The sequence below is a fragment of the Phocoena sinus genome, chromosome 3, assembly GCF_008692025.1.
Source record: "Phocoena sinus isolate mPhoSin1 chromosome 3, mPhoSin1.pri, whole genome shotgun sequence".
Classification (NCBI taxonomy): domain Eukaryota; kingdom Metazoa; phylum Chordata; class Mammalia; order Artiodactyla; family Phocoenidae; genus Phocoena; species Phocoena sinus.
In genome coordinates, this window is record NC_045765.1 from 66,742,620 (window position 1) to 66,755,918 (window position 13,299).

The 13,299-nt window shown below is 38.6% G+C and overlaps 1 protein-coding gene across 7 annotated transcripts in view; it reads right to left on the bottom strand.

The window, feature by feature from the left end:
- The window catches only part of PRRC1 (proline rich coiled-coil 1), a 43,992-nt gene extending 30,930 nt beyond the window's left edge, over positions 1-13,062 (bottom strand). Inside the window, exons 1-5 of one of the 7 annotated variants that reach the window (XM_032627645.1) lie at positions 12,983-13,062; positions 8,051-8,186; positions 6,561-6,950; positions 4,143-4,303; positions 1,474-1,576 (exon numbers count right to left, since the gene is read on the bottom strand). In XM_032627645.1, coding sequence (XP_032483536.1) covers positions 1,474-1,576; positions 4,143-4,303; positions 6,561-6,950; positions 8,051-8,165 — 769 coding nt within the window. In that variant the 5' untranslated portion in view covers positions 8,166-8,186; positions 12,983-13,062. Of the gene's footprint in view, positions 1-1,473; positions 1,577-4,142; positions 4,304-6,560; positions 6,951-8,050 lie in introns of all 7 variants that reach the window. The other 6 variants (XM_032627640.1, XM_032627639.1, XM_032627642.1 and 3 more) reach the window with 6 other exon arrangements.
- Positions 13,063-13,299: the final 237 nt, after the last annotated feature.

Below are 13,299 nucleotides of genomic sequence, written 5' to 3' on the forward strand. Positions count from 1 at the left end.
TTAGATCCAAATGGTCTCGTTTTTGCTGCCTGTCAATAGCTTTTTCACACTCAGTATTACTGCTTTTTATAGGTGATGAAGATTATATGTTATTATATCTTCTAATAATAGAAATTTTATTTTGTATCTTTCTCTCCCCGTTTTATTTTCCTTTTTCTGGATGTCACGCAGAGTACCGGCCTGAGAAAAGTCTTTGGTTTGAGTCCTGATTTTATCACTTACTAGCTTCGGTACCTTGGGGAAGTCACTGAGCTTGTTTCCTCACAGAAAAATTCCTGCCACCTCACAGGGCTTGCTCTAAGGATTAAATAAGGTAATTGATTTCACCATCTAACACAGTACCCATTAAAACAACAAGAGCTCCAAAAATACTAATTGCTTTCTTTTTCTCACTAAAAATAAGAGCTTGTGAAGAGAAGAACATATATACTGCATTATGTCAAACTTGATTATTATGAATATATGAAATCAGTATATATGGTAGGGGACAATTTCTAAACCCTGGCAATTACAAACACAGAGAACAATACAGCTGAGTTAATTCTTTGATTCAGTTTTCCACTTAAAGGGAAGCAAAGAAGCTAAGTGTTAGCTCCACCAAGTTGTGTAACCTAGGATAATAATAAAGCTCTCTGAACACAAGTTCCTCATCTAAAACTTGAGAAAAATAACACTAGCTTGCAGAGCTCTTATGGGAATTAGTATCTGGCAGATCAAGCATTTAATAAATGGTACTTATGATTATTAAGTCTTGCCCTTTGACATTTACTAGACAATTACCAACAGACTCAAGACTTAGAAAGCTACTGACTTTTTATTGCTACTGAAAATCTCTGTTCAAGTACCTGGTGCATAGCTTTGGCCGCTAAACTGTTATCTTCAACAGAATTACTAATAATTGGTCACAAATCCTGCTAAGAGATGTTATTTCACTTACTGGATATGTACATAAAAAATTAATCCTCCAGTTAACCGTCTGGAGGATTCTTGGTAATGAGGGTTCAAAGGTGATTAAAGTACCTTTCCCAACAAATCTAGTAATGACATATTATCAGTGAATAGATTAACAGCCTATAAAAATTTGATTCCTGAGTTACACATAAACACATTTAATTAAAATAGATAACTGGAGAAATGTCAAAACCAAACATGAACAAAGCAACACTTCAAATGTCAACAATGAACGGTAAAATTCATATAAAGCGACACTAACCATATTCATAATTAAAATCAGTAAGTATACTAATAATTCAAATCATTTTTACTCCTCCAAAGTTCATGCTGGGAAGTTTTCAAAATTTATTTAATGGTGACTAAGAAAAAGATGAATTAAAAGTATCAAAACCAAGACTGACAATCAATGTGAGAAAATAGGAGGATTTTCACTAATTACAAGACCTGTGGGATTACACTCAGTGGCTGACATGAGCACATACTTTATATGGCAGATGCTGCTCTATTTTAAGTACATACTGATATATGGAGCCATGCCAGGGTCCAGCGTTGTAATCATGCTTTCTACTGAATGTTTTGTTTTATCAAGCACAGATTTCACCATAGGGTTCCCAGCCACACCCTGCACAGAACAAATTCACATGTAAATACTCATTCTAAGCAAAGAACACCATGATTACCGGATGGTGAGGAAAAGAAAAATTTTTTTTAAGTTTCCAATGCATTGCAGACCTATACTTTTGTAAAATATAAGAAAACTAAGGTTATGGCAATGTCAAATTGCTATGAAATTTCAAAATGCTTCCTCTCAATTTCTCTTCTCATCTCATCATAGATTGACAGCAATCTACTAACCCCACTTCGAGCAACACTGGCCTGGGAAGTATGTTTATTGTATATATATGTATGTGTGTATGTATATATGTTTATTTCATTTCTATGTATACCTATATTTTTATTTCATTTCATTACTATTTATTTATTTATCTATATAAAAGACTAGGCAAAACTTGTCCATCAAGGTCCCAAATAAAGACTGTAATTGGATGTCTCTGAAGACTCATATTTTGTTCCCTAATATAAAAATAAAAACAGTAAAAACATTTCTTATCTTTATTTCCCAGAGTTACTTATTACCTTAATATATAATACTCTGTTCTATGAAAGTTTCTTTTGTCCTACTTCCTATTTGTTTTGTTCCCAAATTCTCCCGTTTAATAAAGCCAGACCTAGTCCTCTGAATTCCTAAAACCACACTATTAGACAGAAGGAACCAGATCTGAGTATTTCCTTCCATCCATGCTTCTTCCACAGTCAAAGAGACTTAGAGATGGCATCTGGCCAACAGGCCATGATTCCACCTGTCCCAACCTACTATTAAACTAAGGAGATTCAGAAAAACAGATGAGTTCATAACACTGATATTTAAGACTGTCCACCCATCTTATGCTGAATATTAGAAGAGTTATTTACAAGATCTGTAGGGTTGAACTGAGTATTACAACTGGTAACTGACATGCTGACACATGCTCTTAACGAGGAAAAGAAGTGACAGTCTCTACATAAAGACGACCTTTAAAAAGCACAAAGTGATATAAAGAAGCTTAGAAAAATGCCACCTTTCTGATACATAAAACTCAAACGCTGTAAATCAGTTTAACCAGCTACCAATTTAAAAATATGTTTAATGTGTAATTAAATTGCAGCCAAACCCTCAGAATGTTGAGGGGAACTTGACAAAGCGATTCTAAAATTCATTAAGAAAAATAAATAGAAAAGACCAGCAAAGAAAAATTTTGAAGAGAAAACAGCAAACTTACACAACCAAATGCTGATCTGCCTTTATGAATGCAGAGACTCAGAACTGACTTTTCTATCTGACTCATCTATGAATACTCTTCATCCCCACCTCAGCACAGAGTAGGCTTTCAATAAATATTAGTGTAATAAATAAAGTTACAATAATTAAAATAGTGTGGTACTGTTGCAAGGACAGGCAAAGCAGTGAAATAAAATACAGAGCGCAGAAACTGAGGTTAACACACAATTTAGTAACTAAGGTAAAGGTAACATATCAAATCACTGGGATATGATTTTGGAACAGTCGATTAAGTGGCTGGAAAAAAATTAAGTTTGACTTCTACCTCATATAATATAGTAAAGTAAGTATCAGCTATATCAACTTGGTAAGTAAAAAAAAATGAAACCACAAGAAAATTAGAAGGAATCATAAAAAAATAATTATCATATAATAGAGTAGGTAAATGTCATTTTTAACATTTAAAAAAATTGAAAAAAAAATTGATAGAAATGATTCCCCAAAATTTAGAAGGCTTTGTGTCAATAAAGCATAATAAAGTTGAAATGTAAGATAAAAATGGAGGCTACTGCAACATATGATAGCATATAATAAAATATTCTTCTTACATTAAGAGTTCTTATCAATTCATTAAAAAAGAAAATCATCCCAATTCAAAACTGAGCAAAGAACATGAATATAGACTTCACAAAATAAAAATACAAATGGCCAAAAATCACATTAAAAAAAGTTCAAACTGAGTAACAAAGAAATGCAAATTTAAACAAGGTATTATTTTTTTGCCTATCAAATTAGAAAATACTACATTTCAATTAATAAAATCACTGCTGGCAAATGAATGATGTTATGACAGTGTATCTTGGTATAACCTTCCCGGAGAGCAATATGTATCAGTAATTTTTAAAATGTCCACACTGACATTTACCAAGAATTAACTCTGATAAAACAGAGATGCACATAAACACTGGCATACAAGAGTGCTCATCATAATTTAATTAATAAGAATTACAATTAGAAAATGCCAGTAACAGGTAAGTGAAATAAAACATGGGAAATAAATGCAATGACATGTTGGACAAAGTAGCCTGAACAATTATAGCTGGGAAGATGTTCATGATACACGCTAGGTAAAGACAACAAAATTGTGTCCATGTGTCACTACTCCAGTTGGCTTTTCACTAAAAAAGAGATACATTTACATAGATACGCGCATCCAAAAGACAGAGGAACTATAGAAAAAGTGTAATAAGAATAAAAGGTATTTTAATTTTTCCTTACACCTCTTTGTATTTTCAAAATTCTCTCTAATGAATATGTTAGTTTTATAATTAAAAAATTAAACGTGATTTTTAAAGTAAACACCCCTTACCTTAATGAAACCCCAGAGTCCACCAGCAGATGCTTCATCCTGCCCTCTACCAATTCTAGGATCTTCTTGCTGCTCTGGAAAAGTTATGGCTGATGTGGTTCCAGTTCCCTGTGCCAGAGATGTCAAACCAGCTTGCTGAGTAATGGGAGTTGGCAAAATACCTAGTCAGTGGCAAAAATGTTAATATATGTAATTTATTCCATAAACTATTTCCTATAAAAAGAAGATACAACATATGAGATGAGTAGTTCAAAACAGCTTAATAATGTATCTATATACTCAGGCATTTCAACACTGAGATATGAGCTCAAAGAATCACCTAAACCTTTATAAAATATACAAAATTCCAAAGAAGAAATTTCTTTCCCTCTTCATAAGCTTACACCAAGTGCCCTGAAAATGGACAGAAAATATACATCCAAAAGTACTTCATGTCTGCCCTATGAGCACCTGGATGCAGACAGCTATAGTTTGAATCTCTTTAAAGCATAAAAATAGCTGATATGAGCACTCAAGCCCATCATACAAAAAGCATGTAAAAATTAGTAAACATATCCACATACCCTATTTTAACTCAAAAAAAAAATTCACATACACATGGGTGTCATACTTGTACTCTCGAAAAATCTTTATTTGTTAAGGTAGACAAGCCAAGTTGGATTATAAAATCACGACAAAATTGTTTCTTTTCCTAAAATGAGAAACAATAGGCAGAATATGACAGGATGAAGTTTTGATATTGATTTCCAATAACCATTCCTGGGAAGTCGAAAAAGTAGGTGTAACTGACCTAGAAAATAAAATAGTCCAATTCCACCAACTTATGGCACATATACTTATTTGTTTTTGAACTTTTACCTGGCTAAATAAAACTACTCCCTGGACCATTCAGTCCTAATAATTTTTTAAGTAAAGCTTTTAAAAAAACTCTCAGACTTCACCTTGATGTTTCTCTATAACTGCACAAAATGTTAGGACAAAATTTTCGAATTCTGACATTCCACATACTAATCATGTACTAAGTTTTATATCATATACAAATCATATATTAAGTAACATCAGCTTTATTTTAATTATTTAAATGAAAACAGGAAGCTCTGGAGATCAAGGAAAAGGGAATGAAACATTCATGCACAGTAACAGGACCCCTCATACACTGCTGGTGAGAAAGTAAAATGGTGCAGCTGCTTTGGAAAATAGTCTGGTAGCTGTTCAAAAGTCAGCAATTCTGACATGCACCCCAGTGTTCACAGCACAGCACTATCTACAACAGCCAAGACATGGAAGCAACCTGAATGTCCATCAACAAATGAATGGAGATATATATATATACACACATACATATACAATGGAACGTTACTCAGCCATAAAAAAGAATGAAATACTGCCATTTGCAGCAACATGGATGTACCTAGAGATTATCAACTAAGTGATGTAAGTCAGACAAAGACAAGTATCATATGGTATCACTTATATGTGGAATCTAAAAAACGGTGCAAATGAACTTATTTACAAAACAGAAATAGACTCACAGACATACAAAAAAACCTTACGTTTATCAAAGGAGAAGGAGGTGGGTAAATTAGGAGTTTGGGATTAACAGATACACACTACTGTATATAAAACAGATAAACAACAAGGATCTACTGTATAGCACATGGAACTCTACTCAATATCTTGTAATAACCTATAATGGAAAAGAATCTGAAAAAGAATATAGATATATGTATAACTGAATAACTATGCTGTACGCCTGAAACTAACACAATGTTATAAAGCAACTATACTTCAATTAAAAAAAAAAAAAAACCCCTCCAGGAAAAAAAAAGTCAGCAATTCTGCACCTAGATAAACCCAAGAGAAATGAAAACATGTTCGCATAAAACCTTGCACACAAAGGTTCACAGAATCAGTATTCACAATAGGCAAAAAGTGCAAACAACCCAAGAGTTTATCAACTGATGAAATGCATAAACACAACGTGGTATATCCATACAATGGAATATTATTCAGTCTTAAAAGGGAAGTTCTGACACATGCTACAACATGGATGGATCTTGAAAATATTACACTAAGTCACAAAAGACACATATTATGAGTCCATTTATATGAACTGTTCAAAATAAGCAAATTCATAGAAACAGAAAGTAGATTAGTGGTTCTGAGGGCCATGAGGATTGGGAGGAAGTAAGGAGTGACAGCTAATAGGTATGGGGTTTCTTTTGGACTGATTAAAAGGTTCTAAAATTGATTTTGGTGATGGCTGCACAACTCGATAAATACAGTAACAACTATTAAACTGTACACATGAAAGGGTTCAATTGTATGTCAATTATACCTTAATAAAGCTGTTAAAAAAATAAATAAAACATTCACCATAACCACTTGTTTCAAAGTATCAGTGAGAGAGAGAATTACCTGTCACCGGAGGTGCAGAAAAAGACGGCATCAGGGGTGTCTGGGGAGCTCTTCCTGCATGTCCTCGTGTAATGTCATAGGCTGAGCCGACAGAGAATCCTGATGTGGGAGGACCCGAAGCGGGGGCAGATGAGAGAGTGTTTGGGGCAGAAGTGGAAGGTGGGAAGTGGGATAAAGGAGGGTTACTGAAGGCAGCAGCAGTTGGTGGAGAAACATGAGGTGGTAAAGAGGTAATGAGTGGAGGACCAGAAGGAACCGGTGAAGGAGGCACAAAGGGCAAAGGTGGCGAAGGCCTCACAGGAGGCAGGGACTGCTGAGGGGTGGAGAACGTGTGTGGCGGCGGGGGCTGCACAGAGGACACGCTTGGAGAAGAGAAAGCGCTGGCCGCAGCTAGAAAAAGGAGGGCAGGAAAAAAATGCGTCGGTGAAATGTTTTTCACTTGGTTTTCAAAGTGTCTCATTACTGTCTTCTTGGAAAATTTTAAAATTTAACAGACCCTATCCCAAGAGTTATTTTTAAATGTGTGATGTGAAATATACGACTATGACTGAGTGCAAATGACTTTCAACTCCCATCAGTAAAAGCAGCAGATATGTAAAATTAAGTTATGGTATTGCAGACCTTTGTGTTTTTGTTTGTTTTGATGTGCTTTTAATAAAATAAAGCCGTTTTTCATCCCTGCTGATATGAGCATAAAACCTCACAATTTAAGGCTCAAACTTTGGTCAGAAGGTTAATCACCACAAAGTCACAGAACATTAGACAAAGCTAACACATACTTTTTAGGATATCTCTGTCATAACAAAGAAGATTTCTAGTCAGTATGAACATAAAAAATGAAAGTTAGGATAAAGCAAAACATATATGTTTTCTGTCTTTGGGCTTAAATTAAAAAAGGTATCTCCCTTCATCCTGGCAAAGATTACAGAATTTTTAATATACAGGCACACCTCATTTTACTTTGCTCCGCTTTACAAATTGAAGGGTTGTGGCAACCCTTGTGTCAAGCAAGTCTATCATCACCATTTTTCCCAACAGCATTTGTTCTTCGTGTCTCTGTGTGACATTTTGGTAACTCCCACATTTCAAACTTTTTCATTATCATTATATTTGTTATGGTGATCTGTGATCTTTGATGTTACTAATGCAAAAAGATGACAACTCGCTAAAAGCTCAGATGATGAGCAGCATTTTTAGGCAATACTTTAGCAAAGTTTTTACTTAAGGTACGTACATTCTTTTTTTTGACATAATACATTGCACACTTAACAGACTGCAGTATAGTGTAACCATAGTTTTTCTATGCACTGGGAAACAAAAAAATTCATGTGACTCACTTTATTGCAATATTCACTTTATTGTAGTGGTCTGGAACTGAACTCACAGTATGTCTGAGGTATGCCTCTATGCTTTTTTTAAAAGACTCTGAGAAAAGATAACAGGATCTTGACTAACCTCAAAACATACTGATGCTAGACAACTGCACGTACCTAAAGGGGCTGGGGGGGAAGACAGCTGTGCCGCTGTGGCAGCGACAGCCAGTCCTGCTGAACTTGGTGGAGGAGTCCCAGGTGGTGTTGTCTCTATTCCACTCTCTTCCATCATTTTTCTTCAATTACGGTAAAACTGTAAAAATATTAAAATGTAATAAATATTACACAGTAATAAAAAGTATATTTTTAAACCTTGTATAGTTAGAGAATAGTTTTTTAAAATGATCAACAGACAGATGTCTGTCTTTACTGTTTATAATGCCACTTATCTCCAGGTGAAGGGTTTGTCAAAATTCCTAAGGAAATAGTCTGTGAGAATATTTAGCTTGCAAACAATCTGAGACATTTTCATACACCTACTCCATTACTGAGAAATAATTTTACGTTAACTAAGTAATTAATTACCCAATATATTTCAAATAGTAAATTACTAATTTAATTTCTGCCACATGAATGCATGGTAGATTTATATCTAGATTCCAGTCACTATTACTTTTAAAATAAAAATAAGTTATTTAAAGTATTCTTGAAACACTTCCTCTCTCCTCATTAAGCAGTGTACGAGGGCTACTCTTTACTGTGCTCAATTCCCAGGTTTTCTTAGTTTACATTCTAAAATGTGCCCCATAATGGCTAAATGATATGTCTTGGGTTTTAGAAAATTTAACTGTAGCAAAAATGCCGCTAGATAGCATTTCGACCTAAGTCAAAAATGGGTTACAAAATGTGGGAAAACTTCCTTAAAAATTACAAATTTTCAAGCCTGCCTCAAGTATAAAATCAAAACTTCTAAACCTACCAATTAAGTTTTTGAAGTTTTTACTCATTTAACAAATATTCAGTAACGGTCAACCACTTGCCAAGCACTGTACTGATGCCTCTGGAAATACAGTGTAAGCAAAACAAACGGGATACTTAAAGTCCAGTCCGGGAGACAGTCAAACAATGACAGCAACATAACAATGAACTATAGCCTGAATGATGTGCTCTGAGAGCAGGAACAATTCTGCTCGCTGGGAATACGGTTTTGACTTGCGGACAGAAGAGGGTTCCCCAAGGAAGTCACATATAAGCTGAGATCTGAGGGACGATCAGAATTTAATTAGGCAAGGGAAAGGAGCTAAAGAGGGCACATGCCAGAAAAAGTGAATACAGAGAAGGTATAAAGGCCCTGGAAGGTTGAGGGACATTGACACATTCAAGAAAACGCATGCAGCAGAAAGGAATAATGAGGACCGGAGACATGGAGAGGAACTCAGACTGCGCTGACACGTATAAGCCAAATTAAAGAGTCGGGTCTTTTAAGAACAGAAAGTCACTGTGGGGCATTCAAACTGGGAATGACATATTGGGTCTTTTCACTTTTTTGAAGAAATTTCAGATTCACAAGAAGATGCCAAAATACAGCAGACTTCATGAGTACCTTAAACCCAGTTTCTGCCAGTGATGGCATCCTACGTAACTAGACTACGGCGATAAAGCCCAGGAAATTAACACTGGCACAATGCGAGTAACTGAACTACAGACCTCATTTGGATTTCACCTGTTTTTACATTCGTGTGTGTGCGTGTGTGTGTGCGTGTGTGTGGTTCTATGAAGTTTCACCATATGCACTGACTCGTGTAGCTACCACCACAATCAGGACACAGAACTGCTCCATCACCCCAGAGAAACTCCCACATGCTGCTCCTTGGTCGCACCCTCTCATCAACGATAAGCTCTGGCAACCGACCGTTCTCTACCATTTTCTCATTTCATGAATGTTACGTAAATAGAATCATATAGCACACAACCTTTCGAGACTGGCTTTCTTCACTCCACAGAATGCTCTTAAGATCCATCCAAATTGTTGGATATGTCAATGGTTGGTTCTTTACTGCTGAAGAGTATTCCATTTTATAGTTGTACCACTGTTTGCTTACCCATTTATTTGCTGAAGGACATTCAGGCTGATTCCAGCTTTTGGCCATTCATATTTGTGTTTTGGAAAAATTCCTCTGACCACAGTATGCAGTTTGTGCCACAGGGCAGTCAGAGTAGATGCAGAGAGAGACCATTAAGAAGGATATAGAAGTAGTTCAAATAACATCCTAGGTTAGTGATTCTCAAATGGGGAGTGGAGGAGGGTGATTCTGCCCCTCTCCCCCGCAAGGGTCATTTGGCAATGTCTGGAGACATATTTGGTTGTCAGAACTAGGGGGTATTACTGGTATCTAGTAGGTAAAGGCTGGGGATACTGCTAAAAATCCTACAATGCACAGGATGCCCCCACAAGAAAGAGTTATCTGGCCCCAGACTAAGGTGATGATAGTGGAGATGGAGAGAGTGGATAGACTCAAGAAATGTTTAGGTGGTTAACACCCAGTGACTGACTGGATATGGGGTTCAGCAGGGGGAGAGGCATGACTTGCACAACTGGAGAGATGGTGGTGCCATTCAGTAAGACAGGGAACACTGGAGGAGGTCAAGGTGTATGTCTGACATCCTGGGAGAGGAGGGATTATGCAGTATTTAATACTGGACATGCTAAGTTCAAGCTCCTTGAAACGTCCAAGTACCGGTGACTTGGTCTGCAGCTCAGCAACCACATAAATGTGGGCTTCAACAGTTTACTGATAGTCTCTAAAGTCATGTGCTGAAAAGAGATTATATGAGAAGATCAGGAGAAAAAAGAAGATGGCCCAACGAACCCTTGAGGAAGAGCCCAGGAAAAAAAAAAAAAAGCCTGCAGAGAAGAATGGAAGACCAGAAAGATAGGAAGAAAACCAGGAGGCTGTGGTGTCCAAAAGCCAGAGAAGAGTGTTTCAAGTTAGGAATGGGCAACAGTATCAAATGCTACAGAAAAGACAAATAGGATGATACATGAAAAAGTCAACAGATTTGCCAAACTGGAGATAAAACTTAGTGAGAGCCGTTTCCATAGAAGGAGTGGGGACAGAAGCCAATTTCAACTGGACTGAGGTGTGTGAGGTGAAGCAAATACGTACAACACTTTCAAAAAGTTCTGTTGTGAATGTAGAGGAAAGATCTATGGCAGTAAGTAGAAAACAGGTATCCAGGGAAGCAAAATCCTTTCATTCAATACCTACAGATGAAGATAATCAGGGACAGAATGGCCTTCTGGGGGCTTTATCACTCCCTGATAAAACTACCTCTTTTCTTCATCTCATTTTTCTACTGGTTATTCATCTTCCTCCTACAGATGCTACCAATTCTCACAGTAATTAGTAGAAATCATATTTAAACATAAATATTAATGAGTGCATTTGCAAAAGAACCTGTACAATGAATACAACCCATAAAATGGAATAATTGGTCAATTTCTTTCTGTCTTTAAAAGCCATACTATTTGAGAATTGGCTTAATGACAATATTGGGTAAATTTTGGATGCATAAACATAATACCTTTTACTAAAGAAAAGCTCTTGTGATAAAAGTAACAGCAAAATGTCAGAGTTGGTAAAGGTTCTAGTGCTCATTCTCGACACAAAAAGGATATTAATGTATCAGCATCAAAGAAAAAGTGATGGGAAAAAAAGTGACGGAAACGGCTTGGAAAATTGAGTCCTCAGTCTCTGGACCGACCCTGATCTTCCAATTTGCTTGTGTCTTGGTTCTTCTGTTAGAAAAAGTAGGTGGCTACTTATAAAGATACAAGAAAAGGTTTGATAAATGTAAAAGCTTGTTAAAAGCGATTATTATTGTTGATTACCGGTTCAAAAGATAATCTCTACTACCCTTTAGTGAGCACTGCTACAGGAAGGTCTGAGTTTTGTCTCTGCATTCCCACTTCTTATCCCAAAATAACTTCCATAAACGTTCACTGACAAAATAGCAGCTGTACAGGGAAAAGACTGGAATGCCAAAATGCGTCACGTTCGCAGAAATCTACATGTTGTCTCTTAAAATAACTACTTGGAATGACAAAAACTCTCTTGGATTGGACAAATTCTGCCAATCTACAGAACAGGCTATCCGGCAAACTCGCCCGAAGCAGTTACCAGGAACGAACAAAGAGACAGCACAGTGCAAAAGCCCTCTGGAGCGGCGCTAGGTACCGATGGGGGAACCCACGGGAAAGGAACCTACATCCCATTGCCCGTCCCCGTCTGCTGACCTAGGAGTCTCCCAGGCGGTAGCGGCCTCCCCGCAAGCTCTGCCACGTCTCCAGGCCGGGCTGGGCCGAGCTAAGGTCAATGGGCTCCTGCCTCCTTATCTCCCCTCCGGCCAGCGCGGTGGAAGGTGGGGCCAAACATCCCGGGGCGCCGGCGCCGGTCCCGGAACTAGACCCCCGGGCCGCACCCACCGTGTAAGCCGCGGCGGGAACGGCTTGCCTCTCGAAGCGCACCCTGAACCCTGCATGCACCCACGGCCCGCGCCCGGACTGCACGACGGCGGAACTCCCAAACTACCCTCGCTCTCGGGGCGCCTGCCGGCCCGCCCACCTCGCACCACGGCGCCCCTGGGCGCCGGTTTGGGAGCCCGCGTCCCGTCCGGTCGCCCGCATACACCCGCGTTACTGCCAGGCTGACGCTCACCTGCGGGCCGGAGAGAGGGTCTGCGTGGCAGTGAAAAGCTGGGACTACAGAGGCTGAGCTGTAGGACTACGACTACGACAAGACGAGCAAGATGCAAGCAACCGCTCGCCGCGCACGCCCCCACCTCCAAGATGGCCACCGTAGGTGCACTTCCCTGCGCTGCCACGTCGGCCGCGCGCCGTCCCGCCCCGCGCCCCGCCCCGTCTCGTTCGCCCGGAGCCCCGACCCGTGGCCGCAAATTTAACCTGCTGGAGTACTTAGGGCCAAAGATCATCCTGCTCGCAGTGCTGCCCAGCTCTAGGAGCATTCTCCAGCAGGGCTGCCCAACTTTCCACGCCGCAACCTCCGTACGCGAGAATGGAACCCTTGTTACCGGGTGTAGCTCACTTACTCTGTGCCGTGGCCGCCCGCGGGGATGACGATGAACCAGCCCGGGTCGTCCAGTCCAGTCCCCGCCTCCAGGAAGGACCTTGCTCCGGAAACAGGAGACTTATCCTATGTATTTTCAAAGGTTTCCAAATAATAGCGGTTGCATCAAGAAAGAGAGATAACACGGTGGCAGCTACCATACTGATTTCCCCCCCGAAGTTCATGGATTACACATTCTTTTTTTTTAATGGAAAACCAAAGATTATCCACTTTCTTAAGTTTACGTGCTGCACTTAAAACAGTTCCTGAAAGTCGGTGCTCAATAATGTACACTAAATA